The following is a 21,665-nucleotide window of genomic DNA, read 5'->3' on the forward strand; positions in this document are numbered from 1 at the left end:
TATATTATTTTTTAATAAATATTTTATTGGGTGGCTATTGATTTCTTGGTTTTTATTTCTTTTAAAACTTAGGCTTTAAGAACTCTCTTCAATGTTGCACATCGATTACACAATGTATTGGGGCCATCCTGGGTTTTGGTAAGTTGTATGCTCTTCATTTTTTCTAAAAGCAGACAGCAGTGTGATAGTGACCATTAACCCTATGTATTTAAAGGTGTTAGAAACTTTAGCAGCCCTGGATCGTGCAATCCATTCTCCACATGCCACCACACAGGTAATTTTATTTTTGAAGTATCTTCTTCTTACGGCATCCTGCTTTGAAGTTTTGAATGACAATTACTTTTGACGTTTTGATCTGATGGAGGCAATGGCGTTCTGTCTCCAATCGACACTGAAGGGAGAATGAAATTGACACTAAAGGATTCTCCCTTTCTTGCTATTTAAAAAGTTGCCAAAAAACCATGTTCTCCGTCTTTTCTGCTTGGTTGCTTATCCAATTCTGATTCAAAACTTACCTACTCAGTTTAGAGAATCCCGCTCCTGTGTCGTGGAACTTCTAGCTCGGCAGTCCACCGGGTCATATAGCCTAATTGACAGCAAGTTTGCGATCTGGGTCTTCCTTTCTCTCTCCCTTCACTTATTCTTACCTAATGAAGGAAATTTTGTTATTTTCCTTAAAGCAAAATTTCTGTTGGTTTTCTTTTAGGAGACTTTGGACGGGTTTAATTGTTACCGTAGAAGATAGGAATATAACTTTTCTGAGTTAGTTTTAATTGATACAGTAGAGTTTTGCTTGGTGGAGTTGTAGATGCTTGTTCTTTGTATTTGATTTTGTCTAGTCTTGTAGTCTTCCTGTTTCTGCCGTGTTAATCTTATTGTAATTCCTCCTTTCTGAGGGCATCTTTTCCTGTCTCTTATATTTTTTTCGTTCCTCTAGCAAATAACAAGAGTCCTTATTCTATAACAAAAATATATTTTATGATTGATTGAGAGTACATCATTTTGGCTGCTAAAAGCTGAGATTTTCATCTCTTATTGAGGTTATAATTTATAATTTCAAAAAGCTGTGCTTTTGGTTTGTACATGGCTACATACCATTAATATAAATTTATTGCGTATTATCTTTTTTCTTCTTGAAAATTTGTCCATGATAAATATGATATGTAAAGTTATGAAATAATGATACATTAACTGCTATGGAAATGGCTTCTTTGTTATATACTTCCACATGCACTTATTGTTGTAGTTATGGGAAAGGTAATCTGTACAACCTTGCAACCTTGAGATGGTCCTTAATTTTCCCGCTTGTTAATACCGGCTTTGACGTAGCATTTCTTGTTTCTCCATGATCTAAATGGTATTGATGAAATTTCTTTATTTCTTATACAAAGTTATGCCATTCCTAGGAGGTCTCTACAGCTGTACCAAAGCTTACAAGAGAATTTTCTGGGCAGTACAGTGATTTCAATATTCTTTCTTCTTTAAATTCTCAGGTAAGCAGAAACTTATGTTAAGTATGCCCCTTTGGGCATGTTGCAAAAGGTTGGGGTGCGGCTTTGTATTAATATTATGCAGTTGTCCATATTTCTTTATTCTCTTATTTTTTGCAGCTTACATGGATAACTTATCCCCTGCTTTTTTGCCTTTCTCTACTCTCTCCCCAGTAATTTTCTTTTCACAAAAAAAGTTTAAAAATGAAAGTTAAAACAGCTTATGCATGTGAACTCCCTTTCATCAAGTGAATGTAAAATACTTCCCTTTGGTGCATGAAAAAATATATATATTAAGTCCATGAACTATATATTAATAGGGTAAAGCATTGAAGATAGCATTTTGTTATTTTCACACTCTTGCCATCTTTTAATTTCCGACCATTGTTTTCCTTTTTAACTACTACACATGGTTTTTATATGCATATAAATTAGAAACAGTAAACTGCAAAATAGTTAATGTATCAAATAGATCCTTATTGTTGAGAATTTCATGTTCTTCTTTGCTATAACTTAAATTAACAGAAAGGATGAGGGTGGGGAAGAGATAAAGAAAGCTCTGTTATAATTGTTTCTGTAAACTGCTTATGATATGAAATATTGTTGGATCAATTTTATAGATGGGTGCCAAATATTCTTCCCTCCTGAGTCACTTTTGTGTTTCTTGCTTTGCCTTTGAAATCTGTATTCTAGAAGGATTGTTTTCCTCTCTTGTTTGACTAAAAGAATAATTTCACTGTTTAAACTGCCTTCCAAGGAGGAAAGGATGTACGAGTGAGAGAAAGAACTGCATTACAACGTATTTCTAAATATTTGCTATATCGATTTTGAAGATTGTTTAATTCAATATTTTTTCCTTCAAAAAAATTGAACTGTATGCAGTTATGTTGCTGGGGCATTCTTATGTTCCTGAATTCCCAAACTAGAAGGATTCTTCTCTTTATTCTGTTTGTGCACTTTTATGCAAGCTACATATTCTAACAGGGTCTACTTTTTCTTTTGCAAAGTTGTTCGAGAGCTCAGCATTGATGCACATATCTGCAGTGAAATCACTTCTTTCTGCCCTACGTCAGTTGTCACAGCAATGCATGGTTGAGATTTCAAGTGGTTTTGGATCAGCATCTAGTCAAAAAATTGGAAGCATATGTTTCTCAGTGGACAGAATGATATCGATTCTTGTCAACAATCTTCACAGTATGTTACTTGCAGAAGTTTGTTTAAATAGATTAATAAACCACTTGTTTCTCAGAATAAAACAGAAATAAATGGATGCTAGGGAGGTGCCACCCATGTAGAAAAGGAGAAAATTACAGAGAGAAAAGAATAAGAAAGATCATAATGTATATATCGTCCACAACAGGATGACCCCTATGCAAATGAGGATTTTCAGAAGAAGAGACGGAAAAAACAGAGAACAGATTCTAAAAAGTCCTGTGCTTACTCCCTTTCCGAGTGACCAAAAAGACGAGAGGAATGGGGGACGAAACTTCTTTTCTGGTACTTAGGGGTAGGAATACCCTTCTATACGCAAAGCTCATCCTTGATGAAGCTGCTAACCACCCAAGACAGATTTAGAAGGTTGAGAGCTGAATTCCAAAACCTCTAACTTGTGAGCACCATAAAATAAGATGATCTGTTGATTTACTCATTAAGAAACAAGAAGTACAGTGGTTAAATTTCTGCCCTATGCCACTTCCTGGGAGGAAAAAGCAATTCTAGGAGCAACTTTTGTCTCCTAAATGTGTTTCCGAGGAAAATTACCCCCAAAAATATTGCAGAGCTTAGAAGGCTATGGTAAGATATTGCAGTGAATATACCAGCTTTATTGTGCTTCGAAAGTGAGAATATACCAGCCTGTCAAACCCATCAAGCTGGATAGGGTAGTTCTACAGTGAGAAGAATAGCCACCCACTCATCAATCTCCCAATTGTCCAGGTTGCCAAGGAGGGAAGCATCCATTGGATTCGACCATTATGAATTCCATTGGATCCGACCATTATGCACCTCAAAACAATCCACACCTTAACTTCTTTACACCTGGCGACTTAGAACACAGAGGAACCAAGATCTTTAAGCAAACTATTAGTACAACAAGGATGAGGCCATTAGCCAGTTCCCTACCATCATCAACACTAAATTGACTAACCCCAAGAACAACTTCCCAATTTTATGTTGCATAGCAAAAGTAAGTTTAGAATAATAAAATAAGCACTAAATTGGATCCACAATCATAGGGATTGGGGACAACAAAACTCACATGGTTATTGCAACCAAGGTTGCAAGTTCAGGCACTTGATTCACTAGGAATATCAATACATTTTTATTCATAAGTAGTCTCTCTATAATGATGAACCACCCATGTGCTTTCATCTCGAAGAATAATAGATCATCTATTTTCACATTGTGAGGTGACTTGGAAGGTTTGGAGTAGATTTTTATTGGATTCATTATATTGAAAAGTTTTACATGATTTTCTCTTATAGAAAATATACATAAAATGGAAACTAACAACTAATTACAGTTTATGTTTCCTATTTTAATATATTGACTTCTTTTTATAGCCTAGAACATGTATAAGGTCTGTGAATTAATTTCTCAAATCTCTTACAATTATGCTGGAGATTAATTCCACAAATCTCTCAAGACTCCCCACATGCTAGCTTGAAGAGATCTTCCATTGCCAGCTTGTCAACCAACTTGTAACTTTTTTTTCCGCAGTTCCTCAGTAAGCATGTCTATAATCGGATCTGTAGTTGAAATATATGATATACAAATTAGTTCATTCTCAATCTTTTCCTCAATGAAATGTGTTGACTAGGATATTTTATTATTTAATTAGTTAATATGATATAATTAGAATTTTATTAGAATAGTAATCTCATGTAATTATCTATTCTAATAGAATAGTAATTTCTTTATTAATAGGTTAAAAATTTTATAAATACCAAGAAATAATAAGTTAAAGGGTGAGAAATAACGTTTATATATTTTTTCTAAAATCAACATGGTACCAAAGGTAAAATAAAGTTATTTTAGAGTTTTAATTTCGTAGTTTTTTCAAAATCCTGAAATAGCAAAATAGACTAATTTGGGACTCAACTATCAAAATCTAATCTCACCACTACCCTAGATGGAGTTGCAGCCTCACTACCGGCCTACCTCGCCGACTCAAATTACCGTTGTTTGCAAATGCACTGCACTTGCCACCGCCGACCGCCACATTCACCACTGGCAGCTACCCACGTTCCACCGCGATTTCACTAGGAATCACCACAGAAATTGCTGGCGGGTTCAGATCTAGTGCTGATTTGGTGAAAATCGCATCGGAACCACTCGGATCTTGCTTTCCCAAGTTTGAGCGCCGCAAATCGTCTTCTTCTCCAGTTCTCTGACTGCGTATGCGCATAGACAGGCCTTCTATGACCCTTTTTTTGGCTCCTCCATGCGCACTCGTCTCTGGTTTTGCGAATCGACGCTTATCTGGCTTCTCTGCACGCAAGTTGCTCTAACTGGCCTTTTCTAGTCCTTTTTCTAGCTCCTTCGCTCATGTTCGCCTTTAATTTCGTGATCCAGTGTAGATCTGCTTTCTTCGCGTGTGAGCCGCTCCGACCGATCTTTTCTGATCTTTTTTCCAGTTTCTCCATGTGCATCCACCCTTAGTTTCGTGATCCGGTGCAGATCTGCTTCCTCCGCACGCAAGCCGCTCCAACTGATCATTTTTGGTCATTTTTCCAGTTCTTCCGTGCACGTCCGCCGCTGGTTTGTAGCTTGGTTTGCAAGTTAGGCATGTGTAATATCGTTACACCAACTTGAGGAGGGTGTTGATTAGAATATTTTATCGTTTTATTATTTATTTAGTTTATTATTTAATTAGTTAAGATAATATAATTAAAATTTTACTAAAATAGTAATCTTATACAATTAGATTTTTAGTAAAATAGTAATTTTTTTTTTAGTAAGTTAAAAATTTTATAAATAACTTAGGTGTACCAACCTAAAAGGTGAAAAGTAAAGTCTATATTTTTTCTCCAAATCAATAAAATGTTTATCCACTTCCACATGTTTGGTCCTATCAATATTGAATTACAATGTGAGCAATTGAGATAGTTGTCTTATTGTCAAAAAAGACTTTAATAAGTGAAATTTGCAACCTTCAATTCTCCCAATAGTCTCTTAATCCAAAATATTTCACAAACCTCGAGAGCTATTATTGTAGACTCAGCCTTTCCATTGCTTCTGGCCACCACATTTTATTTTTTATTATGTTAAATAATTAAGTTGCCTCCAACAAATGTACAATAGTTAGAGGTTGATCTCCTATCTTTAGCATGTAATATGTGTCATACTAGATTGATAGATCTGAAATATTTGTAGTTAGATACTCTTTTAGTATTTGGAATTAACAACAGGAAGTAAGCATCTTGTTTATAATTAAGAAGTGTTGATTTTGGAGAAAAAAATTTTAACTTTATTTTTTCATACCCTTTATGTTGTTACATTTGTGGTATTTATAAAATTTTTAATTTATTGATAATAAAATTTTTAGTCTAGTAGAATTTTAATTATATAAAATTACTAATTTCATAAAATTTTAATTATATCATCTCAACTAATTAAGTGATAAAGTAATTGCAAACCAAGTTGTTAATCAACTGTGGACGCACATGGAAGAGTTGGAAAAAGGACCAGAAAAGGTTGGTCGTAGCGGCTCTCGCATGGAGGAAATAAATCTGCACTAGATCGTGAAATGAGAAGTAGACGTGTGCGGAGGAACCGAAAAAGGATCAGAAAAGGCTGGTTGGAATGGCTCACGCGTGAAGAAGGCGATCTGTGCCGGATTGCGAAGCGTCTAGATATATGGCGGCGGCAACATAGTAATGCACTAGAAGGGGGCTGCTAAAGAAGAAGCGACAATCAAATTTACTTCCTTCGACATGAGATCCGAGTTGTACTCGGAGGAAGTCTATTTGCAAGTGCAACCGAATCTGTTGCTTCCATGCGTGTCCAACACTGGAAGAGGAGTTGCGCATTTCCAGAGAAGAAGATCTATAGCGGCAAGGTGGGAAAGCCATATCTAAGCGGTCTGGGTGCGATTTTCATCAGATCTGTGCCGGATATGAACCCACTGGAAATTCTTATGGAGATTCATGGTGAAATTGTGGTGGAACATGGCAGACGGTGGCGGCACATGGGCAACGCGTGTGGCTTACGGCGCCTTTGCTGCTGGCAGCTGGTGGAGTTTGCAACAGTGTCTAGGGTGATGATGAAAATAGATTTGGATAATTGAGTATTAACTCAACTTATTGTGTTATTTTAGGATTTTAAGAAAATCCTTAAATTAGAGCTTTAAAATAATTTTATTTGGCTCTGATACCATATTGATTTTTGAGAAAAAATATTAAATTTTATTTTTCACACCCTTTATATTATTACATTTGGGGTATTTATAGAATTCCTAACATGCTGATAAGTAAATTTTTATTTTATTAGAATTCTAATTATATATGATTATTATTCTCATAAAATTTTAATTACATTATCTCAACTAATTAAATGATAAGTTAATTAAACAATAATAAAATATCATAGTCAATAAGAAATGTAAAGAATCTGCACATCCCCATTAAATGTTTATTTAACCTCATCCAAACATATCCCGCCACCTTTTACTCATTTTCGCAATCAAAATTCCAACAGGTAATATGGATCTCACCAGACTGATATGCCCGAAATTTCTCTACTTCAATAGTCGTTCAATATTTGGAATTAACAGCAAGAAATAAGCATTTAAGCTGAAACAAGACTGCTAGAGTTTGCAAATTCTCTAAACATATCAACAATCCCACTTTTCACTGTGACCCAATTATAAAGAATAAACTTCATAGAGAAACCATTCAACTTTGTGACGGTACTTTTGACTTTGGGAATTTATCTCCATCAAGTATCTCTTTCCCAGACAAGGAAGCTCAAGTTAACCGTGGTCATCCACACGGAGCACCAAATTTGAAGCCACCCATCTTTAGGTTTCCAAGCCCCAGTTTTTCAATACAACTCAATATAAAAATCATATGTTACTTGCCACATCTTGAAGTTTGGGTTAACATTCCTTTCCCCACCACCTACTTTGGGTAAAATTACTTCTCCAATTAGCGTTAGTTATATGATGAAAAACTTTGGTTCCTATACCCTTCTTTAATCCACATAATTCTCAAAAATTGCATCCGTGAAACTGCATTCATGGATAACAAGCTCGCAGGCTCTAGCTTGGCAAGATTCCTCTTCCCAAGATCAGCCCTTTAAAGACCATTTTCCAATCTGCTCAGTTGGAAAATGATTGCCAACTTCTCATCTCTTTAGTCATTCACGCTACCTAAGGCATCTCTACTCCAAAACTTTGCCTTATCCTACTACTCTGGAGCTGGCAAAACCCACTGGTCTAGTCTTCTCCCACCACAACTTGAAAGGTCTTTGAAACCCTTCAGCTTAAGCCACATGTTAAATCTAAAACAAAGAGGACCTCATTTTATAACATCTAAATGAAGGCAAATAAAAAAAGTCAGAAAGAGGTCTAGAAAGTCTAGATTACACCATCATAAAGAAAACTTCCTATGGCTGCTGGAACTTGGAATCTGTCGTTATGAGAGAAGAAGGGAATGTCCATGGTGCTAGATTAATTCCACTAGTCCCCCTTCAACAGGAAAAACATGAGATTCAGATCACCCAATGTATCTAAAACTCCATGGTTCAATTAGCAGAGGCATTCCCACTGCCATGAAGAACCTCTACCATAGTAAAGCACCCACTACCATGAACTATGAAGAACCTCCACTAGCTGTCAGCCTCAGCGCCCTCAAGAAACAACATTCTTTGTCTTTCATCCACATTGAGCCCCCTAATTCTTGGAAACAGCCTCTGGAATTTGTTCCCACCGACAGAAACAGAGTGTGAACCTCACTCTTACAGATCCTTCTCCAGTGATTACGTGCACTTACCCAAAAGGACTCGCAAAATCTTGAAAAACCATTTAATCACACATGCAAAAGAAAGGACCAGGAACCTATTGGGAAAGTTGTTTCCTTCCAACAATATGTCAAAGTATTTCCTTTCAACGACTAGGAAATTTTTGGGAGGAATCATAGATGTAAGAACTGGCCAAGTAAGCCAACCCAAGCGAAAAGGAGATTTTTGTGAAACATGGACCTTCATCTATCTAGGACATCCTATTTTTGCCTATTATACTACCCCAAATATTATTTTATCCCACTCGTTTTGAAAGGTAAAAAATTTTCCTTGATGTGAAAGTTTTTGTTTGCCAAGCGTTCCTGAATAGTTATTTGATTAATATAACACTCATACATATTTATTATATAAGTGATATTTGCTCATGCAGAAGGTTTTACCCAATAAGATAATGTACTCAATGTCAAAATATGCTATTTACAAACAATTTGTCACAGCTTCCATTTATATACTTTTTTTTTTAGGTTTTCTTTTGGGGTGATCTTCATTTCTAATCCTGTATATGGTTTTGGGAGGCGTAAGAGTCATTTGATTTTTTTGGAGAGGGGCTATGTTTTGTGGTTTATGGGTCCTTTGGTTGGAGGGAAACATAAGAAATTTCAAGCAATGATCTTAGTTAGGTTAATGATCTTCGAGAGAGGATAGTGTGCTTTGCTTCTCTTCAGACAAAAGTACATTATTCTTTTAGGAATATAACTTTATCTACCTTACGAAAGGAATGGGATGTGATTTTGTGTCAACCAGAGATTCTCAGCTTCTTTCTGGAGGATGGTTCATCCTCTTTTGGAGTGTAAATTTCTCCGTCTTCTAGTAAAATTTCTTGTGTAAAAGCTTCTGTTTTTAGTTTTTTTTCTGAGAGTAAGGTATCCTCCATGAAAAGTCAAAAGAGATTCTCAAAAGAACCAAAAGAAGTACATATAAATGAAAAGAGGTCATTGTGTGGGAGACCTAATAATAGTATCCCAATTCTAATCTTGTGCTTTGTTGTCATTCCTGAGTTACACCAATATTTTCTCTTCGTGTTATATATCTGGCTTCTGATCTGCATATTCAGTCTCACCATATTCGTCTTTTCATGGGATGTTTTGTGAAGTTAGAATTTCATACATTTGGTTAGATAGAAGTTACAACTACCTTTTGGCTACATTCTGAATATACCTTTTATATTATAGGGGTGGAACCATTGTGGGACCAAGTTGTAAGCCACTTTATTGAGGTGATAATACTTAATTTTTTCATGATGTATTATGTTGTACTATTTCTTTTTTTATTTTTTTTTTGACAGTAAAAAATATGTTGCAGCTTGCTGAACATTCTAATCAGAATTTAAGAAATATGGCGCTTGATGCATTAGATCAGTCAATATATGCTGTTTTAGACTCGGAAAGGTTCCAGGACCATGCACTGTCTCGGCCCCTTATTGCATCTAAGGAAGTGAGATCATTCTCTTCTTCCTTTTTTCTTAGGATTGAAAATTCTGTATTCTGCCAAAAGGAGGAATGCTGTTGTCTGTCATTGACTGTCTCTCTCTCTCTCTGTAAGGTGGAACCTAGTCACATGGAGTTGAGATCCCTTGAATGTGCTGTGATATCTCCACTAAGGGTTCTATATTTTTCTACCGAAAATTTTGATGTTCGTGTTGGATCCTTGAAAATTCTTCTTCATGTTTTAGAGGTAATATATTGCAATACAAAGCAAACAAAACCATTGATTAATAAGTTTTATAACCTCTTCCCTAAATTCATTGGCAGAGATGTGGAGAAAAATTGTATTACAGTTGGCCAAGTATTCTAGAAATGTTGAGGTTTGCCCTGTTTTTAGTGCCTTTTTTCGTGCCTTCAACTTTCATTTTGGGTTTGAGTTCATGTCTGTTTTCAACTTTTGTTTCTTCTGTTTTATGTTTTTTTCAATTGTGATCATTTTCTCTTGTGTAAGATCTGTTGCGGATGCTTTAGAGAAGGATCTTGTCACCCTTGGATTCCAGGTTAGAAAAAGTGCAGCTAAGTCAGCAATGAGTATGCAGCCCTACTGTTCCTTGATGCACTCTAACTTAGTTTATTTCCATGTAGAGCCTTCGGGTCGTTATGAATGATGGACTTTCTTCTGTTCCTGCCAACTGCCTTAATGTGTAAGATTATGAATGTGGTTTTCTGGTGGACTTATCCTTTTTCCTGTCAGAGCTCTCTACATGTTGTTATTGCACTCAATGTTGTGACTGAACCATATGCATTTGTCTTAAACATTTTTGTTTAGGGACAGAATTCTTTTCTATAAGAAAAGAAGGTAAAGTGATTAAAAATCTTTTGGCTAGATGATCAAAGATTTTTTCTTGGGTGCTGGATTTCAACATGATTGCTTGATATCGCTGACTGAAATCCTTTTGAAGTACAGTCTGTATTAATATACATCTTTTGCTGATAAAAGAAAACTATAAGTAACTGAGGACTAGATCCTTTTATTATGGCCTTAAATGGTTTCTCTTCCTTGTAATATGGTGAATATTTGAAGTTCAAGCCGCATAAACTTGGTATCTCTTCCTGAGCAAGATATAGGACATTGTTTTTCATCCATTTATGATTGTAGCTTGCCAGCAGGATATCTGATTGAAGTATTCGGTTTGTTTATTTAAAGAGTTCTGCACTGAATATGCTATTCCCTGGGGAAGGAAATTAAATAAGCTTGCTCTCATTAAATTAGTGGCATCACGTTCTAAGTGTGTAAAAGAAACCAAAAAAAAAAAAAAAAATTGACCTATGGAAAAGGAATTAACAGAAGAGTTATTTGTTATATATCTATGATTTGCTTATAAAGAATAATCTCATGTCACAGCTCTGTAGCCTTGTGGGTGTGGGCGTGATGGTTTGCTGCATATTTACTATACTTTTGGATATTATGCTGAGTTGATGCTTTCTTGATGGCTGATTAGTGTCTGCTTAAGTGAATTTGATAAATGACAGTTGTTGCAACATTATTGGGATAACACTTGTTAATCTGGATAATGTAGATGCATAGACGTTACTGGAGCGTACAGTGCCCAGAAGACTGAACTGAATATAAGCTTGACAGCTATAGGTCTTTTATGGACTATGACTGATTTTATCGCCAAAGGGCTACATTTTGGGTTTGGGGAGGACAAGGAAACAGGTTAATTTCCATCATAAATCTCTTATTTTGTCACCATAGTAAAAGTCTTACGAGTATGTCTGATTCTTTCTGTTTAGTAACACTACAAGAATTGCAGACATGCATTGTGCTAGAAAGCAGATGGATGGTGGAAAGGGAGAAGAACAGACAGCCAACTTAGCTGATAATTCAGACAATCAACCTTCCTTAATCAACGTAATTGATCATAAAAAGTTGTTGTTCCTGGTTTTCTCTTTACTTCAAAAACTTGGAGATGATGAACGTCCAGAGGTATGATAGTCTTTATATTGTGAGCCTTTTATGTTCAGAACTCCTATACAGCACTGAAGGCACTCTCTACAGTGACTAATTGCTGAAAGTCTGCAAGAAACCAATTCTTAGTTGTAATTGCAAAGTCATGTTTTGCATTAATCAAATGCCCTGAGAGATAAGTTTGAATATCAATTAGTCACTTGACAGTTGCGTGCTAGTGGCTGGAAAGTTTGCCTATAGTTATTCTAATAGTTGTGATATCAAATTTTATTTCAGAAGAGAAAAGATAGTTGTGATATTGAACCATTCCTCCTGTCCTTGCTTAGTATTTTGTATAACATCTAAGTCTTGCATCTAGGAGTCTTAATTATTCTCTATCTGAAAAGAAGTTGTATTCTGTACCTCTTGGGGAATTAGAAGTATCTAGTAAAGTGGTTGCATCTATTTTGGATTCCAGGTGAGGAATTCTGCTGTCAGGACACTCTTTCAAATTCTGGGAAGTCATGGGCAAAAACTTTCAAAAACCATGTGGGAGGATTGTCTGTGGAATTATGTTTTCCCTATGTTGGATAGTGCCTCCCACAAGGTAAGGAGAAGCAGTTTTTAATATATAATTTAAAGTCTAGTTGTTTCCTGTGTTGATGAATTTTATTCTCTTCTAGGTTGCCACTTCATCGAAGGATGAATGGCATGGTAAAGAACTTGGGACTCGAGGAGGGAAAGCAGTGCACATGCTTATACACCATAGGTAGTAGAAGTCTTATTATGTTAACATTTTACTTTGCTATATATACCATATCTTTCATCTTGATTTCAAAGAATATTCATGCTCTAATTTTGTTACTCAACTTGCAGTCGTAACACAGCCCAGAAACAGTGGGATGAGACACTTGTACTGGTTCTTGGCGGAATAGCTCGCCTGTTGCGTTCTTTCTTCCCTTTCCTTGAAAGCTTGAGCAATTTTTGGTCAGGTAGGCCTATTCTGTTTAATATTAATGCATCTCACACTTCTAATCTTCCTGTTGTTTTTCCTTGTAGTGAGATTATGAGGGTGTGGGTCAATTGGTCTTGTGGTCAACTAATTGACAGTTTTATCTGGAAAATAATTTTACCAAATAGGTGATGTAGAATAAGGAACTCCTAGAACGAATATATTTCAGTAATAAAATATATGAGACTGTCAGAAGTCTTACTCATAGCTTCAGACTTGAGAGAGAGAAGAGAGAAAATAGAGAAGAAAAGAGAGATTTTTATTGAGGTGATTGCTTTATTTTTCCATAATTTACAATGATGAAGAACCACCTATTTATAGGCTATGAATGATGAATGCGAACTGGGATGATGCGGAACCCGCTCAGCCTGTGGCGGCAGCGGCCGATGCAAGCGTGTGATGGTTACAGTTAGGATTTTTGCTTACTCTCCTCTAATTCTTTCTCCCTCCTGCTTCTGTCTATTTCCCAGAATAACTCCATTGCCTTGGCTTCAAAGCCAATGAAGTCGACCCCCACTAATCCATTTAGCCGTATAACATTTTCAAGTACCCATTTTGACTCTTCTTCCCCCAACCCATTTGTCACAGTGTCCAATGCATTGTCCCCACCATGCTCATCCAAAACTTGGATTGCTAACTGGTTTTGTTCCTCCTGGATCCCGCTCACCCCCTCTGTGGAAACAATCACTGTGAGCTCTCTCCCTCTCACCTGGTCTTCTAACTCCCGGCCTACTTCTGTTATCGCAAACTCTCCCAGACTCTCTACACTCTCGCCACCTTATTTTCTCCCCAAGCCTCCCCACCACATACGAAATATTCTTCGATTCTCCATCTGTCTTCTTCTGACTCACTAACCGAGCCCATATCCCCTCCCATCATTTCAAGTACCAACAGAGACTCAGAAAAAATGAAAGGGTCAGGACACCACTTACCCATTTTCAAAGAGCTACACAAAGATTTCAGGAACTCACCATCTTCATGGCAAACAATGTCTGCGGCATCTGCATCATCCACTTCGAAAGCCCCTCCTGTCTTCTCCAGATTTCTTCTTGCTCCTCTCCATGCCTTCGAAGACATCCTGGGTTCCAGACAGGCGAATCCTAATCCCCTCCTCCTTTCTGAGGTTTCGGCCTTTATCCTTCGCTCTCCAAACTGGACCAATAATCATCCGTTTATCACCCTTGATCCGAATGGCCCTTTTATGATTGAAGTTGGGCTTAGATGATGTTTCCGCCTGGTCATGTATTTTCCATTTTCCTTCCTCAGCCCAAGTAAGTCTTCGGCCCATATCCACTCCTTCAGATCTTCTTTGACCTCCTATCGGCCCAGCTCTAGTTATAATCCTTATTGAGGTCTTTCGTTTAAACATCCTGTTTTGTTTCTCTGCCCCTTACCCTCAAAATGCGGACTTTTTGTGTTGTATTGGGGCTTCCTACGTTGAAGTTCCAAATCGGGTCTCGTGTCGGGTTTGGATCTAATCTGCCCTACCCGATTCACATTCTGTGAGGTTTCCGGAGAAGCTCGGCCAAGGACAAGCTCTGTTTTCGCGACACCCAGACATCAAGTTCTTCCATACAACACAGGCATCTAACAGTGAATGGAGGAACAAGGCAGTGTGCCTGTAGAGTGTTCTCCCTTAGGTCGACATTCTTCCCTTTCACCCAAGCTGGTGGTATAAGCGGTATTCCAATCACCTTATGTAACTCCTCCATCATCTGCCACCAACCCCATTTTTCACCTTCTGGCAAGAATAATCGGTTTCATCTCCCTTTTCCATTAGTGTGTCCTTTGGAAACAACAAGAAACTTCCCCCCCTCAAGTCAAAGTTAGCGCCAAACGAAGAATTTGGTTTCTTCCCTACTCCATCCCCATCTGCCGTCGCTTTTCTCCCACCTAAACTCCCTGAAACTTTTCATCAACCAGTCAACAGCTTCGTTGGAGAACAGAATCGATTTTCTGAAACCTTTCCCATTTTCGAAAATTCTTACTCCGTCGCCTTCCCCCACTACGTCAAACAATTTCTGACCAACCTGTAGAAACTTCCTCTGGCCAACGTACATTCCCACAGGTTCTAGTGTCACCGCGCACAGCAGCGGCAGCGATGCTCTCTCTAGGTTTACAAATTTTGATTTACAATATGTTTTATACACATCCTTTTTATTTCAAAAATATATGTATATATATGTTTTATACAAAACTTTTTATCAATATTTGGGCTTAAGATTCTTTTCAAGTAAATTACTGATATGATAGGCGTCATCAAATGGAAATCCAATATTATTTTTTGATACTTAAAATAGTGAAAATAAGAGTTCTACTTGCAAGGGAAAAGATATTGCAGGGACAACATGATAATTCATATCCTTAAAGTTGCTTTGGATGATATAAAAATAGCTAGCTATGATTGGTAAGATTGATATGTATGAAATGAAGATGAAAAAATGTCAAAAAAAATCTTAAATCTTCAATTATACAAAAACTTGCATCTGAAACGTAGAACATGAAGAACACAAAAAGGATGAAAAGGTGAACGATTTGGTAATTGAGCAAAATCTCACGGAAGTACTGCAACCTATTGGTCCAGAATTAACTAATGATATTGAAGGTATGCACACGTATGAGGTACTTGAGATAGTAGAAGAGATTGTGGACGGGGTTGTTATTCTTGATGATCAAATTGAATTTTCTAGGGATGGGACTCTCGATTTACTTGTGAGCAATGGTGTTGTTGAGGTTGATAACAACAATATTCTTATTGATTTTATTTCTTTGGCTTCTAACAGCAACGGAAAAAGTTTAGTTGTTCTTCCTTTTATAGAATTTATATTCTTAATTGGTTCGCTACATCTCCATAACTTGATTTTGGAAGCATTCATGCTTTTTTATTATAATTTCAAGTTCCACAGACTTCAATTGTTAAGAAAACAAGTTCCAACTTTGATATTCCTTCTATTTCGACATTTCAAAGCTCAAGGTCGAATTTTCACGAAGTTAGGAAAAATGATGTAGAATAGAAAATCTCTTAAAGTGCACATATTAATAATAGGAGATATGAAGCTGAATTGATAAAGGGACATAAACTTTTTGGGAAGTTAACTAAAAGGAATAGAAAGATTTAGTTTCTTTTTTTAAGTTTTGAAAAGTTTTACAATAAATGAAAGTAGGAAGATTTATTTTCCTATTTTCTACATTTCCTCAGTTCTTTCTATTTAACTTATTGTTTATGTACTAGCTTTTTAGATTTCCTATTTTTATGTATTTGACACCTATAGATAAGGTACGTAGCTTAGTTATTATGTTGACTATTCATGATAATTATTCAAATATTGAAATATTACTTTGATTATTGTGATCCAAGACCTTCATATTTTTCTCTAAGTTTTGTCTTATCCTACATCAGTAGTTTTTAATCCAAAGAAATGAAAGTTAAAACAGTGAAATCTTGATATAAGATGAGGAGGTATGAAAAGATCTCACAGTTAGAGGTTAGATGGTTAGGAAACTGGTTGCATGATGATGAAGTGTAATCAATTCTTTTCTTGAAGGGGGCTATTGCATGTTCTCGTAAATGCCACTCATATGTTTAGCCATCACTACGAACATCACAAAATGCCTCATTTCTGCAGGATGGGAGTCTTTGCTTCTTTTTGTTAAGAATAGCACCTTCAGTGGCAGTAAAGAGGTTGTGCTTGCAGCAATAAATTGTTTACAGACAACTATTCTTGCCCACTGCGTCAAGGTAAACATCAATCCCCTAAACTACAACTTTGATTACTTTCATCCATGAACTGCCTGGTTTATTTTCATATAATTGTTTTAGAATTCTGTCTCTAAATGTTGAGTGGTAACAATGCGTCCATCTCTTCAGCTAAATTTTTCTAATGATTCAGGGAAACTTACCGATGCCTTACCTGGACTCTGTTCTGGATGTCTATGAGTTTGTTTTCCAAAAATCACCAATATACAGCAACAGTACAGCTAGCAAGGTGAAGCAGGAGATTTTGAACGGTCTTGGTAATTTACTGCAATTTTTTATTTCTGTTAAATTCATTTGAGCATTAGGCTCTGTTTAACTACAAGCAAGAATCCATGAATAAAAGAATATTTGATCAAAATAATAATTTTCTTGGCTGGAAAATAAACAAATATTACGGATAAAAGAAATATGATTAAAACATGGTCATTCCTATTAGCTTAAGATTTTGAGGTATTGGTTATCTAATCAAATTGTTTTGCTTGATATAGTTTAAGGTTCTGAGGTTAAACCATAGTTACCTAAGATACGGTACATCTGGACTGTGGTCCTGGATACGGTTATGGAACATTATAGATGCTAAATTTTGGTTCAAGGTGGGTAGGTTTTATCAGTATGTTGTTTCAATCCGGAGTTTCCTTCGACCACTTATTAGATTCATTATATGGATGAAAGTGATACTTCAGTTATACATTCGACCCTTTGGTTCTTGGTCTTTGTTTATGAGAAGAGACCCTGCATTCAAATCATTGTTATAACTGCAACAAAAATACCAATCTCATGTTGCAAATTGTTAGAACTGAGTTAATTTATTACAAGTTTTTAAAGAAAATAATCAACATATTTTTAAGTTCCAAGAAAGAAAATGCTGTTTAATAGACTCTTGCTTTTTGAACACGTACCTCTTTCACTTTTACACATAACTAATCTCAATTTTGAAAAGGCATTTCTCTCTTTCTCTACCTTTTTATGCTCTATCTTCAGGATCCTACTCTATCAACTTGCTCCACTTAATTCTGGATTTCTAGCTTTAGAGATTTAGATTGAGATCCAAAATGAACCCATGGAAATCTGTAACACAAAGCAGTTTGAAAATTTTAGTTTGTAGATCACAGTGGGCTTGAAAGATGCTAATAACTTTGTGTTAAACCGTAGAAGCCTCATCCTCTTCTATGCAAAGCCTGTTGATTAGCTTATAGCATGTGCATTTATTTGGTACATGTTCACGTGTTAAACTTAATATCGCACTTGAGGGTGAGCAGATGTGTTAACATACCAGATAAATAGTAAAGTTGGGCAATTTCTTACGAGTTTATCTTTCAGAATAATTCATTATGAAACCAAATCATTTTTTACTCGTATGAATACTTAATACAGTCTACTCTTACGTTTCCTTTTTTTTAATCTCTTTTGGATGGATCTTCAAACTTTTGCAGGGGAACTATATGTGCAAGCACAGAGGATGTTTGATGACCACAGGTTTTCACAGTTGCTAGCAATTATACAGTTGGCAATAAAGCAGACCATGATTACCAATGATAACTACGAATCTGATTTTGTGAGTTCTAAAATGGGGCTCTAATTACTTCAAGCTCATATTTACTCTGCTTCTCCTAAACATTTTTGTGTAACTATTCAGAAAGTGAGTGGAAATGGAATATTCTGTTGCATCAAAGCCGTAATGATTAGAAATTAAAATGAACCTTAGTATGTGCATCAGTGATCAGAAATTAGAAAGAATTAACTAGGACAGCCAAGCTAACATGTTCTAGAAGATCTCTTGGCTCTCCTTGTTGCTGGACTCTTATCCAAATTCTTTGTTGCAAATCATGTTGGTTTCCTTATCAATTTCATTCTTCATTACATTACATTTCCAAATCACCAGATGTTCTCGCAAATCATGGGAGTTCCATGTGTTCTTTTCTTTTTAGGACTGGGGGTAAACATATCAGACTTCTTGTATTACTTGTTGCAATGAAGGACCTTGCATGGTGGAAAATTAATTCTATTTAATCATTTTATCCAGCCTGTCAATTCACTTGTCTAGCTACATTATAATTATCAAATTATGAAATGTATGTTGTTTCTGTCTAGGGACATGTTCCACCTGTATTACGTACTGTGCTTGAGATCTTACCTTTGTTACGCCCGACTGAGCGTCTTAATTCAATGTGGCTTGTCCTTCTTAGAGAGCTTCGGCAATATCTTCCAGGATCAGATTCAGCTTTACAGAGTGAGGAAGATGAACCTGAACAAGCCAGCACTAGTGACCATGGTCAAGGTATACGCTTCACCTAAATACTGTTATGACTAACATTCAAGAAATTTGAAATTTACAAGCTGTTTCCACAGATATCCATTTGAAGAAAGGACAGGCAAATGGTACTGCTTTTTTGTCTGAAAAAGTTGAAGCTTCATCCTTGAATTCAGGATCTGCTATTACCAGATCAGCAGCAATACCAAGTTATATGTTTGCAGAAAAACTAATTCCTGTTATAGTAGATCTGCTCTTACAGGCTCCAACAGTTGAAAAATATATCATGTTTCCAGAAATTATTCAAAGCCTTGGAAGGTATAGCATGTCCTCTGATGATAAATCCTTTTGTTGCAGCATCAAATTATATCAGAAATGTGAAGATTCAAAATTTCAATGTATTGGCTTCCTCAGTTTGTCAGTAATATATCATAATATCTGCCTCCCTTTGTACTGCAAAAATATTTGTGGCAGGTGAAACTAGTCTTCACCTTTTCCCTGACTCATCTCTTTAACTACTCCTGGAAGAAGTGGATGCAGACTACTTTATTTTCATAGTCTTAAGTTATTTTAGTATCACCATTTCCTCACTTTGCTGTGTTATAAGAGATATGCCATCTAATGGATATAATAGGAGTGCATTAGGATGTCTTTCAGTAGCGGCTTTCTTCTTGTATATGACTTTAAACTCTTCTGGATTCCTCAGTTATTTGCCCAGGATAACTATTAAGGTGGTCAATTTTTTCTCCCCAAGACGTTTTAGGTCACTTGTGGCACATGGAAAGGCCTTTACTATTATTAGTTTGCATCTAGAGAAATAATTGTTTTGAGCTTGTTCATTTGATGGCTTTTCTCAAGTTTTAGCTAGAGTTGTGATGGTTAAAAGTAATTTTGTTTTTGTAAAGAATTTAGTCACAATGTTGCCATCAATTGACAAAAAGAAATATTGATTACAAGCCAAATTCTTTGAACTGTAGAAAGTCCTCTTGGCTCTTGCCAAATAGCAAACAACGTTCCAGTACAAAGGGCAAAGCATGTAAGCATCTGTTTTTTTATATTTGATGAAAGAAAAGACTTCTCCTCCCCCTCAAAAGTTATTTATCTCTCATTCAAACAATCAAAGGTATAATCAAAGAAGCAGTAGCCACTGCTTTCTAGATCTCCCTAGAGGGATGAATTTTCTTATACAACCAGGCCTGCAAGCCCTTGCCAATCGACTCTCTAACTATCAAGATCATTTGATACTTAAATTAGGACTTAGCTTTTATTCTCGAAAGAGCGGGAATTAGTTTGATTGTAGGAACTTCTTTAAAAGCCACTCCTTGCAGAAATAGTACTTGGTATTTCAGCCTTTTTTTTATTTCACATGAAGGAATTAGATATTCCATTATTTCATGACATGCGAAACAAAGACTGGTGGGGAATACATAAAAGGTAATAAAGCCAAAAATAAGTCTAAAGTTTATATTTCTTTATATGGATTCTCATGTGAGAACTGTGGTTATAGATTGTACCAGATTATTCTCGTTGGCTATGACCCATTGATTTTTTTTCAATGGGTCATGTTCTTCCTCACGTTCTCACCTTGGTCAACTTGATGAAAAGATGTCACTTTATTGCAAATAGATGCTTCCTATGTAAAAATGCCCTGGAAACCTGCAATCACCTTCTCTTGAGATGCCCGACTACTCATAATCTTTGGAACATGATTCTTGGACTGTTGGGAGTTTCTTGGACAATGTCTGAAAATGTTTGTACTGAATTGATGGCCTGGGAGGATTTAGGCAGCAAGAATAAATCTATTAGGCTCATTTCCCTTACAATTTTTTGGGTCATCTGGAAAGAAAGAAATAACAGGGCTTTTGATGGAATTGAGTCTGATTTCAACAATGTTAAGGATAACTGGTTTCATTACTTTGGTTCTAACTTATTAGGGTATAACCTTGATCATTTTGATGATTTAGGTGACATTTGAGATATAAATTTTGTACATGGGCAGTGCTCCCTTAGCACCTTATATCAATACAAGCTTCATACTTTTATTTCCAAAAAAAAAAAAAAATTAATATCTAAGATGTTCTAGTATCATGTTCTCTTATTCCTTTCTTTCCTGTAAAACAGATATTTTCACAAAAAAATTTTACAGTCCCTTTTTTTGTTGTTGCTCCACATGAATGAATCTCCCTGTGTTGCTTCTCTTGATATCACGACATCTCTATTTCTGATATTGTCTCTTGAATCTGTCTTGAAGAAAATTTGTTAGCCAGTAGAAAAATCTAACTAGTGGTTCGATTACCTTAGAACTACAGAAAGCTTCTAACCACGTTGCCATTTTAAATGCTCTTTTCTGTAGGGATTAAAAACAGTGTAATGAGTAAATAACAGGATTAGTATTTTTATCAGGTGTATGACAACAAGAAGAGACAATCCAGATGGCTCACTTTGGAGGGTAGCCGTTGAAGGCTTCAATCGCATGCTAGCTTATGACATTGACAAGTTAAACATGAATTGTGATCCAGATTCAAAACTTAGCAGACCTGCAAGAGTGCGTTTTTGGAAAGAAGTTGCAGATGTCTATGAGATATTTCTTGTGGGTTACTGTGGGCGTGCACTTTCTTCCCATTCCCTGCCAGATATGGCACTTGAGCCTGATGAATCCCTTGAAATGACCATATTAAAGATTCTGGGTGATAGAATTCTCAAGTCGACTATTGATGCACCTGCAGATGTAAGCAATTTTTATATGCAGTTATTGCCTTC

The 21,665-nt window shown here is 36.1% G+C and overlaps 1 protein-coding gene across 4 annotated transcripts in view; it reads left to right on the plus strand.

Annotated features, from left to right (window-relative positions):
- Positions 1-21,665, plus strand: part of LOC110809656 (ARM repeat superfamily protein) — a 45,782-nt gene that overhangs the window by 21,614 nt on the left and 2,503 nt on the right. For all 4 annotated transcript variants that reach the window (XM_088223290.1, XM_088223291.1, XM_088223292.1 and 1 more), the window contains 21 exons: positions 73-138; positions 215-274; positions 1,407-1,493; positions 2,498-2,684; positions 9,683-9,726; positions 9,813-9,944; positions 10,053-10,184; positions 10,262-10,314; positions 10,446-10,494; positions 10,580-10,638; positions 11,515-11,654; positions 11,752-11,924; positions 12,364-12,492; positions 12,569-12,654; positions 12,762-12,877; positions 16,524-16,636; positions 16,788-16,911; positions 18,088-18,209; positions 18,746-18,932; positions 19,004-19,223; positions 21,309-21,633. In XM_088223290.1, the coding sequence (XP_088079416.1) occupies positions 73-138; positions 215-274; positions 1,407-1,493; positions 2,498-2,684; positions 9,683-9,726; positions 9,813-9,944; positions 10,053-10,184; positions 10,262-10,314; positions 10,446-10,494; positions 10,580-10,638; positions 11,515-11,654; positions 11,752-11,924; positions 12,364-12,492; positions 12,569-12,654; positions 12,762-12,877; positions 16,524-16,636; positions 16,788-16,911; positions 18,088-18,209; positions 18,746-18,932; positions 19,004-19,223; positions 21,309-21,633 (2,604 nt within the window). The remainder of the gene's footprint in view (positions 1-72; positions 139-214; positions 275-1,406; positions 1,494-2,497; positions 2,685-9,682; positions 9,727-9,812; positions 9,945-10,052; positions 10,185-10,261; positions 10,315-10,445; positions 10,495-10,579; positions 10,639-11,514; positions 11,655-11,751; positions 11,925-12,363; positions 12,493-12,568; positions 12,655-12,761; positions 12,878-16,523; positions 16,637-16,787; positions 16,912-18,087; positions 18,210-18,745; positions 18,933-19,003; positions 19,224-21,308; positions 21,634-21,665) is intronic.

This window comes from Carica papaya, chromosome 6 (assembly GCF_054855325.1).
Source record: "Carica papaya isolate Zhongbai chromosome 6, ASM5485532v1, whole genome shotgun sequence".
In the NCBI taxonomy this organism is placed as follows: Eukaryota; Viridiplantae; Streptophyta; class Magnoliopsida; order Brassicales; family Caricaceae; genus Carica; species Carica papaya.